This window comes from Bos indicus x Bos taurus, chromosome 15 (genome assembly GCF_003369695.1).
Source record: "Bos indicus x Bos taurus breed Angus x Brahman F1 hybrid chromosome 15, Bos_hybrid_MaternalHap_v2.0, whole genome shotgun sequence".
NCBI lineage: Eukaryota > Metazoa > Chordata > Mammalia > Artiodactyla > Bovidae > Bos > Bos indicus x Bos taurus.
This window is the reverse complement of record NC_040090.1, coordinates 27,623,324-27,645,215: the sequence shown is the minus strand read 5'-3', so window position 1 is coordinate 27,645,215 and position 21,892 is coordinate 27,623,324. Positions and strand designations below refer to the sequence as shown.

Here is a 21,892-nt window from a genome sequence, read left to right as displayed (position 1 = left end):
CTTCAGGTCATGTATGGAATGTTGGTCTTCACTTTAGTGGTTCGATCTATTTATATTGTTACATGGTAAGTAGTTTGGATCAAAAGAGTATACTTAGGTGGTAAATCTATAGCCTAATTGAAATAACTCATAAAATCCAACTCCAGAAGGGATATTGATAGAAAACTTATAACCCAACATTTATTATGGTAGATTGCAAGGAATACTAATTCTTTAAGCAAGTTGTTAATAGGCATCATGTGAAAGCAAGACTTTTAAAATAAAAGAAATTTGAGGAAAGCTGTGTGTGATGGCCTCCTTTTGAGTATTTATAATGTACATGAGTATATTAAAGGACTTGAAAACTCCTACAGTAGAAAGGAAAATAATTGTTTTTATGTTTCTCAAACTACTGCAGACTATGTCTCAAGAAAGGCTGTCTGTGTCACAGAGAAACAGTGTTCCAGAAAAATCATTTAGGAAGTAGGCATAAACTTTATAGAGTTTGTGAAAAATAAAATATTTCATGTGAGTACCTGACACAGGGCCTCGCCATATAGCAGGTGCTCAGTAGGTAAATAGTATATGATTTATGGGTTTGTTCCTTTTTTTTTTTCTCTTTTATTTAAACTTTTTATTTTGAGATAATTGTAGAAACAAATGCATTTGTAAGAAATTAGAGATCATCTGTACTCTACCAATTTCTTCAAGTGACAATGTCTTGCAAAACTATTCTGCAATATCATAACAGGATTTGACGTTGACAGAGTCAAGATACAGAACAATTCTATCACCCTGTGTTGTCTTTCTGTAGCCACATCCACTTTTGCTCCTGCCCTGTCCCCTCACTAGCTATCCTTAACCCCTAGCAACCACTAATCTGCCCTTCATTTCTCTAATTTTTTCATTTTAAGAGTGTTATATAAATGGAATCATACAGTATATATAACCAGTGGGACTGACCTTTTGCATTCAGCATAATTCACTGGAGATTGATACAAGTGATTGAATATATCAGTAGTTTGTCCCTTTTTATTGTGGATAATATTTCATGATATGGGTGTACCACAGGTTAATCATTCACCTGTTGAATGACACCTGAATTTATAGTTTTTTATTTCTAGTTTCTTACTGTTACAAATAAGTCTGCTATGAAAATTTGTTTACAGATAAGTTTTCATTTCTCTGGAATAAATGCCCAGAATGCAATTACTTGGTTGTATGATAGTTGTATATTTAGTTCTTTTTAAACCTGCCAGACTGTTTTCCAGAGTGGCTGTTCGATTTTGCATTCCCACCAGCACTGTATGTGTGAGCCATTCTCTCTGCATCCTTGCCAACGTTTGGTATTGTCACTATTTTTAATTTTAGCCATTCTTATAGATAAGTACTGATATCTTATTGTGGTTTTAAGTCTCATTTCCCTAATGGGTATTGATGTTGAACATATTTTCATGTGCCTACTTGCCATCTCTATGTCCTTTTTGGTGAAATGTCTGTTCCTGTCTTTGTCTATTTTCTAATGAGATTGTTTCTCTCTTTTTCCAGTTGAGTTTTGAGCATTCTTTGTATATTGTAGATACTAATCCTTCCTCAAATATGTGGCTCACAAATATTTTCTCACAATCTGTACTAGTCTTTCCATGGTCTTCATGTGGTCTTTCACAGAGCAAAAGTTTTTAATTTTTATGAAGTCAGTTTATCAGTTTTCCTTTTATATATCACACTTGGGTGTCCAGTCTAAGGACTCTATGCCTAACCCTAGGTTTTCCCTTGTTTTTTTACTAAAAGTTTTGTATAGTTTTACATTTTACATGGAACTTTATTTTGAGTTATATAAGGGTAAGGATTAGCTTGAGGTCCATTTTTTAGCCTTTAGATATCCAACTACTCCAAGACCACGGGTTGAAATGGCCGTTTTTTCAATGAATTGCTTTTGCACCGTCCTCAAAAATTATTTGAATATATTTATGTGGATGTATTTCTGAGTTTTGGAATTCTATTCTACTGATTTTGGTGTCTATTCTTCTACCAATCCTATACTCTATTGATTACTGTACCTGTAGAATAACTCTTCAAATCATATAGATTGATCCCTCTCACTTTGCTTTCAAATTGTTTGTGCTATTTGGATTTCTTTGCCTTTCATACAAGTTTTAGAATAATGTCTATATTTAAAATCTTATTGGGATTTTGATAGGAATTGCACATTGCATTGAACCATCATATCTATTTATGAAGAATTGACATCTTTACTATGTTGAGTCTTCCAGTCTATGAACACTATGTGTCTTATGTGTCTCTTCATTTATTTGGATAATCTTTGATTTCTTCCATCAGCATTTTGGAGTTTTGATATTTTTTTTTTAAACAATGGTATTGTATTTTTAAATTTTGCTGTCCAAATATTTATTATGTATAAACATAGCATATTAATAATAGTACCAGAGAGATCAAGATGACAGAATAGAAGGACATGGAGCTCACCTTCTCTCACAGATACATCTCACAGAACAGTTCTCATAATGACTACTAAACACTGCAAAAGATCTCATACAACGAAAGCTGCAAGAAAGTTCACCATGTAACTGTGTAAAACAAAAGGAAAAAAAAAAATACAGAATTGGGCTTTGACCTACACCCTGGGAAGGAACTATGAAACAGGAAAGATTCCCTCATCCTGGGAATGCCCTTCCTCAGCTGGGAGATCAGTCAGGACAGAAAGGGAGCATCGGAGCTTCAAAGGAGTGTACAGCAATTGGCTTGTGGCAGGCAAAACAGAGAGAGACCAGTACAGAAGATCTGACCACCATGCTGCACCCCCTAGCCTGAGACATGCATCCGCTGTTACATGTAGGGGCTGAGTGCTGAAATTCGGGCTTCAGCAGACAAACCTGGGGAGAGGACTGGACTGGGGTTGGCTATATGGAGACAGCCTGAAGAAGCTGGAGTGTGGCCCAGGCCACAACTGGGAGTATGTACAAGATGGAGCCCATGTCCACCATAGAAGCCCCATTGTTAATGCACACACAAACAGAGGGGAGGGACCCTGCCGTAGAAAACTTTTTTTCCTCTTTGTTCACAGCAGGCACAGTTCCCCCTCTATGAGCTCTAGGAGCTTGCAAGCCCTGGCAGTTGGCCATGCACTGAGGCAGGGCTGAAATCTGGGCTTGCAGCTTTGTGACTGATGGATTTACAACACTGGTGCCTTTGTAAGTTCAGTGCCTGCTGGACATCTCAGTGGATTACTTGTGCTCCTGAGCCTGGAGTGGGTCCAGATTTAGTGGCTGTTGGCTTTGCGGGCATGTAAATGCACACGTGGGCCAGGGTCTACACGGATTCCGTAGCTCCCATGGCAGTTCCAGGGGAGCATTATGGCAAGTCCCAGTGCCTGACTTTGGCAGATCTGGGCCAGTGGCTTTTGAGCACAGCAGCTGAGGGACATTCATACTGATTGCCTGCATTCCCATGACTGAAGCAGGGCCGAGGGTAGTGCCAACAATGAAGTACTTTGTGAGCCCACACAATGGTGGCAGATGACACCAGAGTCACATTCTGGTGGACAGCTCCTGTGGAGGAATACTCAGTGGTTCCTCTCCCAGCAGAAGCACGCCAGTTCCATGTACCCGACACTGAGTTTTGAATTGGATCTGGAGGTTTCTATTGGACTTCCCTGGTGGCTCAGACGGTAAAGCGTCTGTCCACAATGTCAGAGACCTGGGTTCGATCCCTGGGTTGGGAAGATTCCCTGGAGAAGGAAATGGCAACCCACTCCAGTACTTTTGCCTTGAAAATCCCATGGACAGAGGAGCTTGGTGCAGGCTATTATCCATGGGGTCGCAAAGAGTCGGGCATGACTGAGCGACTTCACTTTCACTTTGGGGGTTTCTACTCCAACAACTGGGGAGCAGACCCTGCCCCTGACAGGGCTGTGACAGCCACAGAGTAAAGAGGAGGCCCTAGTCAACATACAGTGCAGGCTGTGGTCACCACAGCACCCACCCTTATGAAGGGAATAAGAGCCAGCACATACTGAGGAAAGACATGGCAGACATCCATACTAAAAAACAAACTTTGCACCAAAAATATTAGTCTCATACAGGCTCCACGGGAATGTGAAAGTTGCTCAGTTGTGTCTGACTCTTTGCGACCCCATGGACTATACAGTCCATGAAATTCTCCAAGCCAGAATCCTGGAGTGGGTAGCCTTTCCCTTGTCCAGGGGATCTTCCCAACCCAGGATTTGAACCCAGGTCTCTCGCATTGCAGGTGGATTCTTTATCAGCTAAGCCACAAGGGAAGCCCAAGAATACTGGAGTGAGTAGCCTATCCCTTCTTCAGCGGATCTTCCCAACCCAGGAATCAAACCAGAGTCTCCTGCATTGAGGGTGGATTCTTTACCAACTGAGCTATTAGGGAAGCTCCTCCACAGGAATGTTCCTACATAAAAACAGCCCTTAAAGACCACAGTAGATAACTGCTCCTCCTAAATTCATAGAGAAATAGAGGTAAAAAGAAGCAGAGGAAACACTGCCAATTAAAAGAACGAGAGAAGTCCCCTGAAAGAACAATAAAACAGACCTCTCCTGTCTACTAGATCCCATGTTCAAAAAGGAGGTAGTAAAAATACTGAAGGAATTAAGAAAGGCTATCAACAGAAATGTACATCACTGTAACATGGAACTAGAAACTATTAAGGGGAATCAATTAAAACTAGAAAACTCATTTGCTGAAGATGGAACCCAAGCTGAAGGCAGTGAATAGCAAACTAAATAATGCAGAAGATCAAACAAGTGATCTGGAAGATATAATAATGGAAGTTACCCAATCAAAACAGCAGACAGAAAGACACACACACACACAAAATCAATATATAAGACCTTTTGGATAATACAAAGTGAGCCAGTCTGTGGAATAGGGATCCTAGAAGAGAAAAAGGAAAGAGGGTTGAAATTATAGTTGAAGAAATTATGCCTGAAAACTTCCCAAACTTCAAGAAGGAAACAGATAGCCAGGCACAGGAAGCCCAGACAAGGAGAACCCAAACAAACCTACACCAAGACATGGTATAATTAAAATGGTGAAGATTAAAGATAATGAGGATTTTAAAGGCAGCTAGAGAAAAACAAAGAGTTAGTTATAAGGGAATCCCCATAAAGCTCTCAGCTCATTTCTCTACAGAAACATTCCAGTCAGAAGGGAGTGGCAATATATATTCAAAGTTCTGAAAATGAAAAGCCTGCAATCTGGAATACTCTACATAGCAAGATTATCATTCAGAATAGAAGGATAAAGAATTTCTCAGACAAACAAAACCTAAAGGAATATAGTAGTACTAAACCTAACCTAAAAGAAATATTGAAAGGTTGTCTGTAAATAGAAAAGAAATAGGGAATTCCTAGCAGTCCAGCGGTTAGGACTCAACACTTTCAGGGCCGGTCCCAACATCAATTCCTGGTCGTGGAACTAAGATCCCGCAAGCCATGCAGCTTGGCATAATTAAATACATACATACATAGAAAAGAAGCAACAATCTATAGGAAAGAGAAAATCACGATTGGAAAATAAGGCAGAATTTAAAAAAACAAACAAAACAAAACTTTGTGAGAATAGTGATAACTGCAATGAACAGCAAAAGGATAAACATGAAGATGTTAGAGAAGACATCAAAATCATAAAATGTGGGAGAGGAGAGTAAGAAAACGTAGGATTTTTTTTTTTTTTTAAGCCCATATGACTACCAGTCTCAGGCAAATAGATACATTAATGGATTAATATACTTGGAAAACAGAGTAACCACAAATAAAAAACATAATTGATACAGAAACAACAAAAAGAACTCAAGCATAATATAAAAGAAAGTCATCAAACTACAAAAGGAAAAGGGAAAAAAGGAATAAAGAAGAAATACAAAATCTACTGGGAAGCAAGGTTTTAAATGGCAATAAATACATATCAATAATTACCTTAAATGTCAATGGACTAAAGACTCCAATCAAATACGTAAAGTGGCAGATTGGATAAAAAACAAGAGCCTACAATATATATGTTGCCTACAAGAGACCCTTTTTAGAGTGAAGGACACACATAGATTGAAAAGTGAGGGAATGAAAAAATATGCACTCGGAAATGACAAGAAAGTGGGAATTGCAATACTCAGTATCAGACAAAATAAACTTTAAATTAAAGGCTAGAAAGAAAGATAAGGAAGGCCACTAATGTTAAAAGGATCAACAAGGGAAGAGGATTTTATATTTTTATGCATCTACTGTAGAAGAACCCAAATACTAACAGACAAAAAGGGAGAAATTGATGAGAATACAATAATAGTAGGGTTTAACATCCCACTGACATCAGTGGGCATATCTTTCAGACAGAAACTCAGTAAGGCAACAGAGATCCTAAATGGCACAATAGAGCAGTTAGACTTAATTGGTTTTTAAAATTTTGATACATCTTGATATGGTGACATGACATAAAACCCAGGATACACATTCTTTTCAAGTGCACATGGAACATGATCTAGGATAGACTAGAAATCAGCCATAGAAAGAGAAACAAGGGGGAAAAAAAGTTACTAAGTAACATGTTGCTAAAAAAACCAGTAGCTCAACTTGAAGAGGAAATTTAAAAATACCTTGAGATAATGTCAGTGAAAACACAACCATACAAAATTAAAAATGGGATGCAGCAAAAGCAGTCTTAAGAGGGAAGTTTATAGCAATATAGGCCTTCTTCAAAAAAAAAAAAAGAAAAAGAAGAAAAATCTCAAACAACCTAACCTATCATTGAAAAAAATTCGATAAAGAAGAAACCTAAAGTTAGCAAAGGAAGGAAATAGTAAAGGTGAGAGAGGAAATAAAATAGAGATTAAAAAACAATAGAAAAAAATCAATAAAACCATGAGTTTTTTTTTGAAAGGATAAACACAATTGACAAACCTCTACACAGTTCACTGAAAAGAAGAGATTCCCAAATAAACAAAATAAGAAATGAAAAAGGAGAAATTATATCTCATACTACCACAGAAATACAAAAAAAAATAATAATAATAAGAGAATGCTATGAATGTTATATGCCAGCAAATTGGACAACCTAGAAGAAATGGATAAATTCCTAGAATCATGCAACCCACTAAAACTGAATCAAGAAGGAATAGATAATTTGAACAGACTTACTACATGAAGTGAAATAGAATCTGTAAAACAAAAAATATATACCTCCCTGCAAACAAATTCAGGACTGGATGGCTTCACTAGAGAATTCTAGGACCAAGCATGCAAAGACAAACTTATACTAGTACGTCTCAAAGTCTTCCAAAAAAGCGAAGAAGAAAGAAGACGCCTAAAGTCAGTCTTTGAAGCCACCACCACCCTGATACCAAAACCAGACAAGGACACTACCAAAAAAGAAAATTATAGGCCAACATCACTGATAAACAGCAACACAGAAATCCTGAACAAAATATTAACAAACCGAATCTAACAGAACTGAAAAAAGATCAGATGCCATTATGAAACTGGATTCATCCCAGGTTACAAGGAGGTTCAATATAGGCAAATCAATCAATGTGATCAGATCAGGTCAGTCGCTCAGTCGTGTCCAACTCTTTGCGACCCCATGAATCGCAGCACGCCAGGCCTCCCTGTCCATCACCAACTCCCGGAGTTCACTGAGACTCACATCCATCGAGTCAGTGATGCCATCCAGCCATCTCATCCTCTGTCATCCCCTTCTCTTGCCCCCAATCCCTCCCAGCATCAGAGTCTTTTCCAATGAGTCGACTCTTGACATGAGATGGCCAAAGTACTGGAGTTTCAGCTGTAGCATCATTCCTTCCAAAGAAATCCCAGGGCTGATCTTCAGAATGGACTGGTTGGATCTCCTTGCAGTCCAAGGGACTCTCAAGAGTCTTCTCCAACACCACAGTTCAAAAGCATCAATTCTTCGGAGCTCAGCCTTCTTCACAGTCCAACTTTCACATCCATACATGACCACAGGAAAAACCATAGCCTTAACTAGACGAACCTTTGTTGGCAAAGTAATGTCTCTGCCCTTGAATATCCTATCTAGGTTGGTCATAACTTTCCTTCCAAAGAGTAAGCGTCTTTTAATTTCATGGCTGCAGTCACCATCTGCAGTGATTTTGGAGCCCAGAAAAATAAAGTCTGACACTGTTTCCACTATTTTCCCATCTATTTCCCATGAAGTGATGGGACCAGATGCCATGATCTTCGTTTTCTGAATGTTGAGCGTTAAGTCAACTTTTTCACTCTCCACTTTCACTTTCATCAAGAGGCTTTTTAGTTCCTCTTCACTTTCTGCCATAAGGGTGGTGTCATCTGCATATCTGAGGTTATTGATATTTCTCCCGGCAATCTTGATGCCAGCTTGTGTTTCTTCCAGTCCAGTGTTTCTCATGATGTACTCTGCATATAAGTTAAATAAACAGGGTGACAATATACAGCCTTGATGTACTCCTTTTCCTACTTGGAACCAGTCTGTTGTTCCATGTCCAGTTCTAACCGTTGCTTCCTGACCTGCATACAAATTTCTCAAGAGGCAGGTCAGGTGGTCTGGTATTCCCATCTCTTTCAGAATTTTCCACAGTTTATTGTGATCCACACAGTCAAAGGCTTTGGCATAGTCAATAAAGCAGAAATAGATGCTTTTCTGGAATTCTCTTGCTTTTTCGATGATCCAGCAGATGTTGGCAATTTGATCTCTGGTTCCTCTGCCTGTTCTAAAACCAGCTTGAACATCAAGAAGTTCATGGTTCACATATTGCTGAAGCCTGGCTTGGAGAATTTTGAGCATTACTTTACTAGCGTGTGAGATGAGTACAATTGTGTGGTAGTCTGAGCATTCTTTGGCATTGCCTTTCTTTGGGATTGGAATGAAAACTGACCTTTTCCAGTCCTGTGGCCACTGCTGAGTTTTCCAAATTTGCTGGCATATTGAGTGCAGCATTTTCACAGCATCATCTTTCAGGATTTGAAATAGCTCAACTGGAATTCGATCACCTCCACTAGCTTTGTTCGTAGTGATGCTTTCTAAGGCCCACTTGACTTCACATTCCAGGATGTCTGGCTCTGGGTCAGTGATCACACCATTGTGATTATCTGGGTCATGAAGATCTTTTTTGTACAGTTCTTCTGTGTATTCTTGCCATCTCTTCTTGATATCTTCTGCTTCTGTTAGGTCCATACCATTTCTGTCCTTTATCGAGCCCATCTTTGCATGAAATGTTCCTTTGGTATCTCTGATTTTCTTGAAGAGATCTCTAGTCTTTCCCATTCTGTTGTTTTCCTCTATTTCTTTGCATTGATCGCTGAAGAAGGCTTTCTTATCTCTTCTTGCTATTCTTTGGAACTCTGCATTCAGATATTTATATCTTTTCCTTTCTCCTTTGCTTTTCACTTCTCTTCTTTTCACAGCTATTTGTAAGGCCTCCCCAGACAGCCATTTTGCGCTTTTGCATTTCTTTTCCATGGGGATGGTCTTCATCCCTGTCTCCTGTACAATGTCACAAACCTCATTCCATAGTTCATCAGGCATTCTATCTATCAGATCTAGGCCCTTAAATCTATTTCTCACTTCCACTGTATAATCATAAGGGATTTGATTTAGGTCATACCTGAATGGTCTAGTGGTTTTCCATACTTTCTTCAATTTCAGTCTGAATTTGGCAATAAGGAGTTCATGGTCTGAGCCACAGTCAGCTCGCGGTCTTGTTTTTGCTGACTGTATAGAGCTTCTCCATCTTTGGCTGCAAAGAATATAATCAATCTGATTTTGATGTTGACCATCTGGTGACGTCCATGTATAGAGTCTTCTCTTGTGTTGTTGGAAGAGGGTGTTTGTTATGACCAATGCATTTTCTTGGCAAAACTCTATTAGTCTTTGCCCTGCTTCATTCCGTATTCCAAGGCCAAATTTGCCTGTTACTCCAGGTGTTTCTTGACTTCCTACTTTTGCATTCCAGTCCCCTATAATGAAAAGGACATCTTTTTTGGGTGTTAGTTCTAAAAGGTCTTGTAGGTCTTCATAGAACCATTCAGCTTGAGCTTCTTCAGCATTACTGGTTGGGGCATAGACTTGGATTACTGTGTTATTGAATGGTTTGCCTTGGAAATGAACAGAGATCATTCTGTCGTTTTTGAGATTGCATCCAAGTACTGCATTCTGGACTCTTTTGTTGACCATGATGGCTACTCCATTTCTTCTGAGGGATTCCTGCCCACAGTAGTAGATCAATCAATGTGATAGATCAATCAGTGTGGTAGATCACTCAATGTGATACACCACATCAAAAGACAGAAATCATCTCAATAGATGCAGAAGAAGCATTTGATAAAATTCAACATCCATTCATGATAAAATTTCTCACTAAAGTGGGTATAGAGGAAACATACCTGAACAGAATAAAAGTTATTTATGACAGATGTACAGCCAATATAATACTCAGTGGTGAAAAGCTGAAAGCTTTCCTGTTAAAATCTGGAACAAGAGAAGGATGCCCGTTCGTACCACTTCTATTCAACATTATATTGGAAGTCCTCAACACGGCAATCAGATGGGAAAAAGGAAATAAAGGTATCCAAGTTGGAACAGAAGAGGTTAAACTGTTATTATATGCAGATGATTAATATTATATATTGTTGTTCAGTTGCTCAGTCGTGTCTGACTCCTTGTAACCCCATGGACTGCATCTTGCCAGGCTTCCCTGTCCTTCACCATCTCCCGGAGCTTGCTCAAACTCATGTCCATTGAGTTGGTCATGCCAGTCAACCATCTCATCCTCTGTCGTCCCCTTTTGCCTTCTGTCTTTTCCGATGAGTTGGCTCTTTGCATCAGGTGGCCAAAGTATTAGAGCTTCAGCTTCAGCATCAGTCTTTCCAATGAAGATTCAGCATTGATATTATAAATAGAAAAGCTAAAGACTTCACACAAAATCTACTCAAACTGATAAGCAAATTAAGCAAGATATAGTAGCAGACTACAAGACTAACATACATAAATGTGTTGCATTTCCTTACGTTAACAATGAATTATTAGAAAGGGAAAGTAAAATAGCAGTCTCTTTTAAAAGCACGTTGAAAAATCAAAATGCTTAGGAATAAACCTGATGAAGAGGGTCAGAGACTTTATATGCTGAGAACTATAAAATGTAGTTAAAGGGAACTAAAGATGATTCAAAGAAAGGGAATTACATCTCATTATCTCAGTTTGGAAGAATTAATATTGTTAAAATGACCCTATTACCCAAAGCAATCTACAAATTTAATGTGATTCCTATCAAACTACCCATGATAATTTCCACAGAACTAGAACAAATAATCCTGAAATTTATGTGGAAAGATAAAAGACCCAGAATTGCTAGAGCAGTTCTGAGGAAACAGAGCTGGAGGCATAGCCCTTTTAGACTTTAGACAATGCCTCAAAGGTACAGTAATCACAGCAGCATGATGTTGGCTCAGAACAGACCTATGGATCAGTAGAACAGAAGAGAGAGCTGAGAAATAAGCCCATACACCTATGATCAATTAATGTTTGAGAAATGAGGCAAGAATACACAATGGAGAAAAGATAGTCCCTTTGGCAAGTGATGCTAGGAAAGCTAGACACCCACATATATATCAGTGAAGTTAGAATACTCCTCACCCCGTACCCAAAAATAAACTCAAATGGATTATAGACATGACTTTATAAGACATGACACCATGAAACACCTAGAAAACAAGATAGGGAAAACATTCTCTGACATAAATCATGCCAGTATTTTCTTAGGTCAGTCTTTCAGGTCAATACAAATAAAGATAAATAAATGGGACTTAATCAAACATATAAGCTTTTGAACAGCAAAGGAAACCATAAACAAAGTGAAAATACAACCTGTGGACTAGGAGAAAATATTTGCAAACAATGCAACCAACAGCCTTAATTTCAAAAATCTACAAGCAGCTTATACATCTAAATAACAAAAAACAAACAACCCATTCAGAACATGAGCAGAGGACCTAAATAGGTATTTCTCTAAAGAAGACATCCACATGGCCAGTAAAATATGAAAAGATGGTAAATATTGCTAATTGTTAGAGAAGCACAGATTAAAACTACAATGAGGTATATCACCTCACATCTGACAGAATGGCCATCATTAGAAAGTCTAGAAGGAATAAATTCTAGAGAAGATTTGGAGAAAAGAGAACTCTAAAAAAAGAACCCTCTCACACTGTTGGTAGGAATGTAAATTGGTACAGCCACTATGGAAAACAGTATGGAGGTTCCTTAAAAAACCAAAAATTGAGTTACCATAGGATCCAGCAAGCCCATGTCTGGGCATATATCTAGAGAAGACTCTTAATTCCAAAAGCTACATGCCCCGTGATTTTCATGGCAACACTATTTACAATAGCCAAGGCATGAAAGCTACCTGAATGTCCATCAACAAATGAATGGATAAAGGTGTGAGATATATATATACACACAGATATATAATATTCCACTGTATATATATATATGTATATACAAAGAGAGAGGAATATTAAACAAGTATATAAGAAATGAAATAATGTCACTTGCCATAACATGTGTAGACTTAGAGATTATCACACAGAGTGAAGTAAGTCAGGAAGAGAAAGACAAATATATGGTATTACTTATATATGGAGTCTAAAATAGGACATAAATAAAAAAGGACTTATTTACAAAACAGAAACAGACTCACTAACATAAAAAGCAAATTTATGGTTGCCAAACAAGGCGGGCAGAGGGATAAATTAGAAGTTTGGGATTAGCAGATATAAACTACTATATATAAAATAGATATATAGCAAGGTCCTACTTTATAGCACAGGAAACTATATTCAGTATCTTACAGTAAACTATAATTGCCTCATATATCACTTGGAGAGTGTCTCTTCTTTTTCTATTCACTGTGAGAATCTGTAAGACTGCAATTATTTATCTTAATGTGTGGTAAACATTCTAGCAGTGTCACATTTGCATACAAATTTCTGACTACTGACGTGATTTAATTGTTGTTTTTAAGCCACTAAGTCATGTCCAACTCTTTGCAACCCCATGGACTGCAGCACACCAGGCTTCCCTGTCCTTCATTATCTCACCAAGTTTGCTCAAACTCATGTCCATTGATTCGTGATTCCATCCATACCATCTCATTCTCTGTTGCCCTCTTCTCCTCCTGCCCTCAGTCTTTCCTAGCATAAGGATCTTTTCCAATAAGTCAGCTCTTTGCATCAGGTGGCCAAAGTATTTTAGCTTCAGCATCAGTCTTTCCAGTGAATGTTTATTTCCTTTAGGATTGACTGGTTTGATCTCCTTGCTGTCCAAGGGACTCTCAAGAGTCTTCTCCAACACACTGTTCAAAAGCATCAATTCTTGGGTGCTCAGCTTTCTCTATGGTCCAGTTCTCACATTCATACATGACTACTGGAAAAACAGTAGCTTTGACTAGACAGACCTTTGTCAGCAAAGTGATTTCTCTGCTTTTTAATATGCTGTCTAGGTTGGTCATAGCTTTTCTTCCAAAGAGCTAGCGTCTTTTAATTTCATGTCTGCATTCACCATCCACAGTGACTTTTGAGCCCAAGAAAATAAAATCTGCCACAGTTTCCATGTTTTCCCCATCTGTTTACCATGAAGTGATGGGACCAGATGTCATGTTCTTAGTCTTTTGAATGTTGAGTTTTAAGCCAGCTCTTTCATACTCCTCTTTTACCTTCATCAAGAGGCTCTTAAGTTGCTCTTCGCTTTCTGCGGTAAGGGTGGTATCATTTGCATATCTGAGGTTGTTGATACGACCTTGTTACCTCTGGCCATTGGCAGAAATTCTGACACCCCAGTAGATCTACTCTGATATCACCACAATGAGGAGAGAAAGCACCTGATTATTACCACATGACGATGGAAGTCCAGGCTCCCCACATGGTCTCCACTGACACTGCAGGAAATGGAGAGCTTGTTACTTCTGAGTGGGGAAAGTTCCAGCCCCTCACTGCTTGATATTAGTATAGCAGGAGATTGGGGTATTAGTATAGCAGGAGATTGGGGTCAGAGAAGGCAATGGCACCCCACTCCAGCACTCCTGCCTGGAAAATCCCATGGATGGAGGAGCCTGGAAGGCTGCAGTCCATGGGGTCGCTAAGAGTCGGACACGACTGAGCAACTTCATTTTCACTTTTCACTTTCATGCCTTGGAGAAGGCAGTGGCAAGCCACTCCAGTGTTCTTGCCTGGAGAATCCCAGGGACGGGGAGCCTGGTGGGCTGCCATCTATGGGGTTGCACAGAGTCGGACACAACTGAAGTGACTTAGCAGCAGATTGGGGTACCTTCTTTGGGCCTGATTAGAAATGAAGTCTAGGCTTCCCATTCAGGCTTTGAGGATGAATGGAGGGTGAGGCTATTGTTTTTTCTGTGGTGTTTGGCTATAGAATAGTGATTATTGTAAGCTTTCTATCTTGCTAGATTGCCTTTTTCTTGTTTCTTTGGAGAGACAGCAGTCTGTTTTTTTATTGTGCCTAGTGGTATTTCTGGCTTGGTAGCTTCTTCAGTTCAACTCTTAAGTGTCTGAGGCAGAAAGAAAACACATGTAACTTACCACAGCAGCATTTAAATGGTATACCTGATCTTATTGCAAAACAGAAAGAGTCACAGACCTAGAGAGCAAACATATAGACACAAAGAGGGGAAGGATGGGGTGGGATGAATTGGAAGATAAAGATTGACCATATATATACTATTGACATATATACACTATTGTATAAAATAGACAACTAATGAGAACCTACTGTATGGCTCAGGAAACTACTCAGTGCTCTGAGGTGACGTAAATGGGAGAGAAATCCGAAAAAGAGGGGACATATGTATGTATATAGCTGATTCACTTTGCGGTACAGTAGAAACTTAACACAATATTGTATAGCAAATATACTTCAATAAAAATTAATTTCAAAAAACCCAAAAAATTATTGAAATAAACTCAATGGATAAGTTAAAAATAGACATTTGAAGAGAGAACTAATTAAGTGGAAAGACATATCTAAAGAAATAAGCCAGAAAGCATCACAGAGAAATAACATGTCTAACTGCAGTTCCAAAGGGAGAGAATAGAAAAAATGGAGAAGGAAGAGATATTCAAAGAGATAATAGGTGAGCATTTTCTAGTATCCTTAAAAGATAACTCCTCAGCTTCAAAAACAATAATTCCCAAGCAAGATAAATGAAAGAAAGTCTTTATCAGGTAAAGCAGGTATAATAGATTAGTTAGTTCAATATTGTTTCAGCCTCCATCAAGTGAGCTTTCCTGTAATGTAGATGCTAAAAAGCTAAAATGTATATTTTTCATATTTCCTTTGTAGGTAAGTTTTCAAGTACATTTAGATTTTGCCAATCACATGTATTCACATGAGACTTGAATTCAGAACCAAGTTAAATGGGGAGGAGACATGGTAGTATGTAAGGAATCCATTTACTTATATGAATCTAGGGTGTGCATTGTAGCTCTGGAGCAAATGTGTGATAGCAACTTCCTGAGCTGTGATTTATAGCTAAGATGGTGTGATGCTGGATGAAACAGTTGGTTGGTCCAGAGGCTTTCCAATTCTCCAGGTTTGTAAATATGAAAAAGAAAAAAAAAATTCCTTTGGCAAAATAATCCTGTAGTAGTGTTCAAAAGTCATTTCTGAAGTGTCTAAATCTATTCAGTATTTCTTTTGGAATTGAAACAATTTATTTTCTGCTTTAGATAGAGGTATTATCTGAAGTTGAACCCTGATTGATACCTGTTTTTAAAAAGCATAGTAAAAATACTGAAATGCAATGACAAAGATCCTAAAAAAATCCAGACATAGAAAACATTACCAGTAAAGGAATAACATATAGTCTACAGTAGACTTACGAACAGCAATACACATGGTAGACTTATTATCTTCAAAGAGTTGAGAGAAATTAACCATCAAGTTAGAATTGTATATCCAGATATCTGTCAAGAACCAAGGTAATATAAAAACATTTTGAGATAGATAGAAAAGAAGAAATTTTACTAGTATCCTTCTTAAAGATGTTTTTTAGAAGGAAGAGCTGAGATACAAGAAAGAACAGTAAAGAAGAAAAATGAAAAATTTATGGGACTATCTAAACAAAATATTGTGACTTTTAGTGATACCTAGTTTGAGAGATTTTTTTAAAAGGAATTAAAATGATGATAGAATAACATGTGAGATACAGGAGAATACTCTTAGTTACATAGTTCCCAAGGTCTTTATTTGAGGATACGATACAGCCAGTGATTAATTTTGGATTTTACATGTCCTTTTTTGGTAACTACTAAAAACAGTAATTGATTTCATAATTTCAGTTACAAAAAGATGAAGGAGTAAGTGGGATTATAAAAACTGAATCCAAAGAAAATGAGAAGGGGGAAAAGGGAAGCAGAGAAAAGTGAGGAAAAATACAAAGCAGAAAATTAAGGGGTAGAAATAATTTAAAATATATCAGTAATCCCAGTAAATATAAATGGACAGAGGTAAACAATTAAAAGACCAAGACTCCAAAACAGGGAAAAATCCAGATATCTGCTATTCATAAGAAATGTGGTTAAAACATCAATACATAGTACTTTTGAAAGAAAAGGATATAAAAAATACATACCATACCAATATTGACTAAAAGAAGCCTGGACTAGTTGTTTGAACAACAAAGAAGTTCAAGGCATTATTCACAACAGGTGTGTTCATTACATTGTTATTAAAAGGTTCTATTTACCACATTCTAAAAAGTGGCAACTCTAAACTTGTGTGGAAATTTTTAAACAAAAATTGGCAGGATTACAAAGGAGAAATAGGTAACCATTCTACCATGATGAGATATTTTAGCCCAGTACTTAAACCAAAAAATATGAATAGGCAAAATTTGAGTAACATTACAAAATGATTTTATATACTCAACAAGTAAAGAATGCATGATCTTTTCCTTCATGGAGTAATTATTAAATCTACCAATACTAGCATTAAAGCAAAGTTCAACAGATTATAAAGAATTGGTGTCATGCATAACACGTTCTCTGACAATTAGTTAAAATAAAACAGAATTAGTCAAAATAGCACATATATTTGGAAACTTATAAGTACACTTGTAAATATGAGTAAAAAAAATCATAATAAAAATATTGAAATACTTAGGATGTAAGCAAAATGAAAATACTATAAACCAAAATAGGATGTAGCTAAAGTGGTTCTTAGAGGGACATGTTTACATTAAATATTTACATTAGAAACAGAGAGTCTGAAGAATAATGAGCTAAGTATTTGAGTAATTAGAAAATATATTTATAGAATAAACCCAAACAGAAATGAAGAATGATACTGATAAAAGAAATTGATGGGAAAAAAAAAAGCACTACTGTATTGAAGATCACTAGATATCTAATTTTGTTCCTTTCTGAGACACTACTAAAACTATAACAAAAGAATTTATTTATAAAGTATAAACCCACAAGTTGAAGACTCAATAAAATTTTAGAAGCTAGAAAGTAAATGGATTACTGCTAATTGGCATAACTAACCCAAGAGCCAAATTCTAAGCCAGGAACCACCAGTTTACATCAGAGAATTTTCTTAAGTATCAAGCCTTAGCAACAGACAGTTTGGTGAAGGAGATGGAGGAGGAGTCTAAAATATCTCTGGAAAAGGGTGAACAGTGTGTCTACATTGGGTTTTGCCAGGCACAGTTGAGCATACAAATACCATATTGAAATCAGGTAAGTTAGGTGACCTTGTGCTTTATGAATGCTGAATGCAAAAACGTCTAGACAGAATACTGAAAGAATCTTCTTATTGAATATATGAGTAGCCTAAAAGGCCTTATTGGTATTGGTGTTGAGGGTTCCCTAACAATTGACCCAGGAAAATAGCCCTACAGCAAAGGTTACTAACTAGGGAAAATAGCCCTACAGTAAAGGTTAGCAACTGAATACTTGCTTGGGACCACCTTTTTAGTTTCTTACTCTTAAGAATGAGGAGACAGTGCCAGATGTATGATGAATACATTCAATATGAAAGAGGCCATAACAAATAAGGGAGAAAAAAATCAGCTTTAAAGAAACGGAAGAAACTTTAAAAACAACAAAATGACAACAAATATTATAATTCATTAATATTCTTAGGAATATAGTATATCTATGAATCAAGAGTACAATGCTATAAAAAAGAACATTCAGAGAATCCCCCAAAAATGGACATTAAAAATATAGTAAAAAGCTGAAATGAATATTTTGAAAGATACAGTTAATGAAGACATTGGAATTCTTTCTCCAGAACACACATTGTGATTGTTTTATGGTCCAGGAGCCCCTATACCCATTCACCAGCAAGCATCCACCACAGGAGAGGCTCTGAGCTCATGTTATGGTCCAGAGTGAACAGGACAGCATGGGGCCTCTTGGCCTCAGGACCCTTGGACCCACTCACCACCACTGCTGTGGACAAATAGCAAGTGTTTCCTCAAGTCCATGGTCCCTGGGTTCCATCAGAATGGTGGGAAGGAAATGGAGAATAGAAGGAACTCAGTAGGGGTTCTGATTTCAGGACCAGCATATAAAAATGCATATTTCCTCTACCAGTACTGTGTAGAGGAAAGGGAAGGGAGGAAACTATTACCAAACAATTTAAGAAAATATCCTGTAATTGAAAAATAAGAGTTAATAGATTAAAAGAACCTACTGCGTACTTAGCACAGTGGGTAGAAATAGACCCATGCAAGTTTCAAAATTCTAGACAAGGACAGTTCTACAAGCTTAGAGTCAGAAGGTAGATACACTGCATACAAAGGATCAGGGATCAGAATGGTTTTGGACTTGCCAAAGGAAAACTGGAAGCCAGTTACAGGATAATACCTAGCCGAACTATTGATAAAATATGGTGACAGAATACATTTTCGTACCTTTAAGTTCTCAAAAAAAAGAAAAATACTTATATACCATAAACTAGTGCTCAGAAACCTGTGGAAGGTTGTGTTTGACCAAAATGAGAAAACCAAAAAGGAGGAAGATATAGGAAACGAGACATAGAAAATCCAACACAAAGAGGTGAAGGCAATTTCCAAAGTGAAGGCAAAGGGAAGGGATTTTTCAGAGAATGGCTGTCCACTGGACAGGCAACCAGTCTAGATTGAAGCAGTGTGACTCCTGATACAGATATGTTGAGGGTCTTCTGTGTTACACACTCTTGACCTGATAATATACAAGTAGTCTGTCCCCAGAATCTTACCTGTACTTAGCTTGCCTGGACCATGTGCTGATGAAGTTCTTGCTCTCTCTTACGTGCCCTGCTACCTGGATAACCAGAGACATTCATTTCACCCCACAGAAGAATTTTGCTTTGAATTACTTCTGAGAGCTGAAGATTGGCCCTGGTAAGTAAGCTTAGAAGCAGAAAATAGAGAGTATCTCACCCCTAGTGATCACTTCCTTGTCATATCTCAGCACCTGGCCCATCCTGCAGTTCTGCCAAATGCCTTTACTTTGTGCTTTCTGGGACTCATTCTTGCCTCCCTCAAATGGGAAAGTGATAAACTCTGAAAAGCTGAAGGCATACTATGACTCTTTTAAACTCATCTTTTCCAAGAATCTTCATCAAACTATGGCAATAATGTCCCTTCCATGCACAAGCAGATTTGTGTTTTTCTGATGATTTTTTTTTTTTTTGGCCGCGCTGGGTCTTTGTTGCTGTACACAGACTTTCTCTAGTTGCAGTGTGTGGGCTTAGTTGCTCCACAGCATGTGGAATCCTCCTGGACCAGGAATGACATCCGTGTCTCCTGCATGGCAGGCAGATTCTTAACCACTGGACCACCAGGGAAGTCCCTGATGAGTTTTAAGTTAATAACACAATTCATTTGTTTATATGCAAACCCTGGAGGAGGGCATGGCAATCCATTCCAGTATTCTTGCCTGGAGAATCACATGGTCAGAAGCGATCCCAGTCCATGGGCTCACAAAGATTGGGACACGACTGAGCAACTAAGCACAAATAGTTAACAAAATATTTCAGAAAATCTATTCTCATCATTTACCATATTAAAAAATAAAGGAGAAAAACTACATGATGATAGCAGTACATTCAGATAAAGCATTCCATAAAATTCAGCTATTTATGACCCAAAACAAAACAAAACCCTTTACAAACTCAATAGAAGGGAAGTTTCTTAACCTTTAAACTACAGCATCTACCACATTTCCATAAAATGTTTTTAAAAGTTACCTTTAAAATCAAGACTAAAACAAGGATATACATCGTCACCACTTCTATTCAACACTGTATTGGTGGAAATCCTATCCAATGTAGTGTTTACAGATGACACGATCACATACAGAAAATACCACAAGATGTGTACCACAAAATCACTAGAAGCAATAAGTGGAATTCAGCAAGATCATGAGGTTCAAGTCCGTATTCAAAAATCATATTTCTGTGTGCTAGCACCAAACAAGTGCATAGTAAGTGAAATTGTTAAGTGAAATTTTTGAAAGTATAATTTACAGTAGCATCAAAAAACATCAAATATTTAAGGATTAAATTTAGCAAATATATGCAAGCTGTATATATTGGAAACTGTGGCGAATAAGTTTTTGCTAAGCCAAATTAAAGAAGACCTAAGTAAATAGATGTTTCATTTTCATAGATTAGAAAACTTCAATGTTATTAAGATGTCAGTTCTCTCCAAATTGATCAGGTTCAAGGCAGTCACAACAAAATCTCTGCAGGCTTTTTGGTAAAAATTGGGAAACAGTTTCTGAAATTTACATGGGACTGCAAAGGATCTAAAAGGGCCAAAACAATTTTTAAAAAGAACAGCAGAGAGGCTTATCTTCAGAACAGAAACAGACTCACAGATGGAGAGAACAGACTTGTGGTTGCCAAAGGCAAGATTAGGGTGGGGAATGGATTGAGAGTTTGGGGTTAGCAAATGCAAGCCATTATATACAGAATGAATTACAAGTCCTACTGTATAGCACAGGGAACTATATTCAATATCCTGTAATAAACTGTAATTGAAAAGAATATATGTATGTAACTGAATCACTTTGTCATACACCAGAAACTAACAGAACATTGTACATCAGCTGTATTTCAATTAAAAAAAAAAAGGACGTGAAAGGCAACTCACAAACTTGGAGAAAATGTTTGCAAAATATATATCCAACAAAGGACTTATATTTAGATAAGTATAAAGAGCTCTTGAAACTTAATAATAAGTAACAATTTTTTTTAATGGGCAAAGGTTCAAAACAAACTATCAAAGAAGATATAGGAATGGCAAATAAGTACAAGAAATGATGCTCAATAACATTTATCATTGAGAAATAAAAATTAAAGCCACAGTGAGATACCTCTATGTACCTATAGGGCAACTAAAATGAAAAAGACTTATATCATAGCAAGTGTTGGTGAGATTGTAGAACAAAAAACTCTTCTACCCTGCTGATGGGAATGTAAAATGATACAACCCCTTAGTGCTGATTAAACAGTTTAACTGTCTTAAAAAGTAACATTTACCTGCCAGACAATTTAACTATTCTCCTATCTTTTTACCCAAGGGAAATGAAAGCATATATCCATACAAAGACTTATTTATGAATGTTCATAGCTTCTTTTATTTGTTAGAGCAAAAAAACCTGGAATACAACAGAAGTATCCAACAACATTTGAACAGATTAAACCATGGTGTATCCATATAGTGGAGTACTACTCAACAGTAAGAGGAAATGAGTATTGATATACAACAGCATGGATGAATTTCAAAATAATTATGCCAACCGAAAGAAGCCATATAACAAAGAAAATATACTGTATTATTCCATTTATATAGCATTCTAAAAAATATATAAGT

At 37.3% G+C, this 21,892-nt stretch overlaps 1 protein-coding gene across 4 annotated transcripts in view; it reads left to right on the top strand.

The window, feature by feature from the left end:
* The window catches only part of ACER3 (alkaline ceramidase 3), a 157,765-nt gene that overhangs the window by 118,756 nt on the left and 17,117 nt on the right, over window positions 1-21,892 (top strand). For all 4 annotated transcript variants that reach the window (XM_027562825.1, XM_027562827.1, XM_027562824.1 and 1 more), the window contains one exon: window positions 7-65. In XM_027562825.1, coding sequence (XP_027418626.1) covers window positions 7-65 — 59 coding nt within the window. The remainder of the gene's footprint in view (window positions 1-6; window positions 66-21,892) is intronic.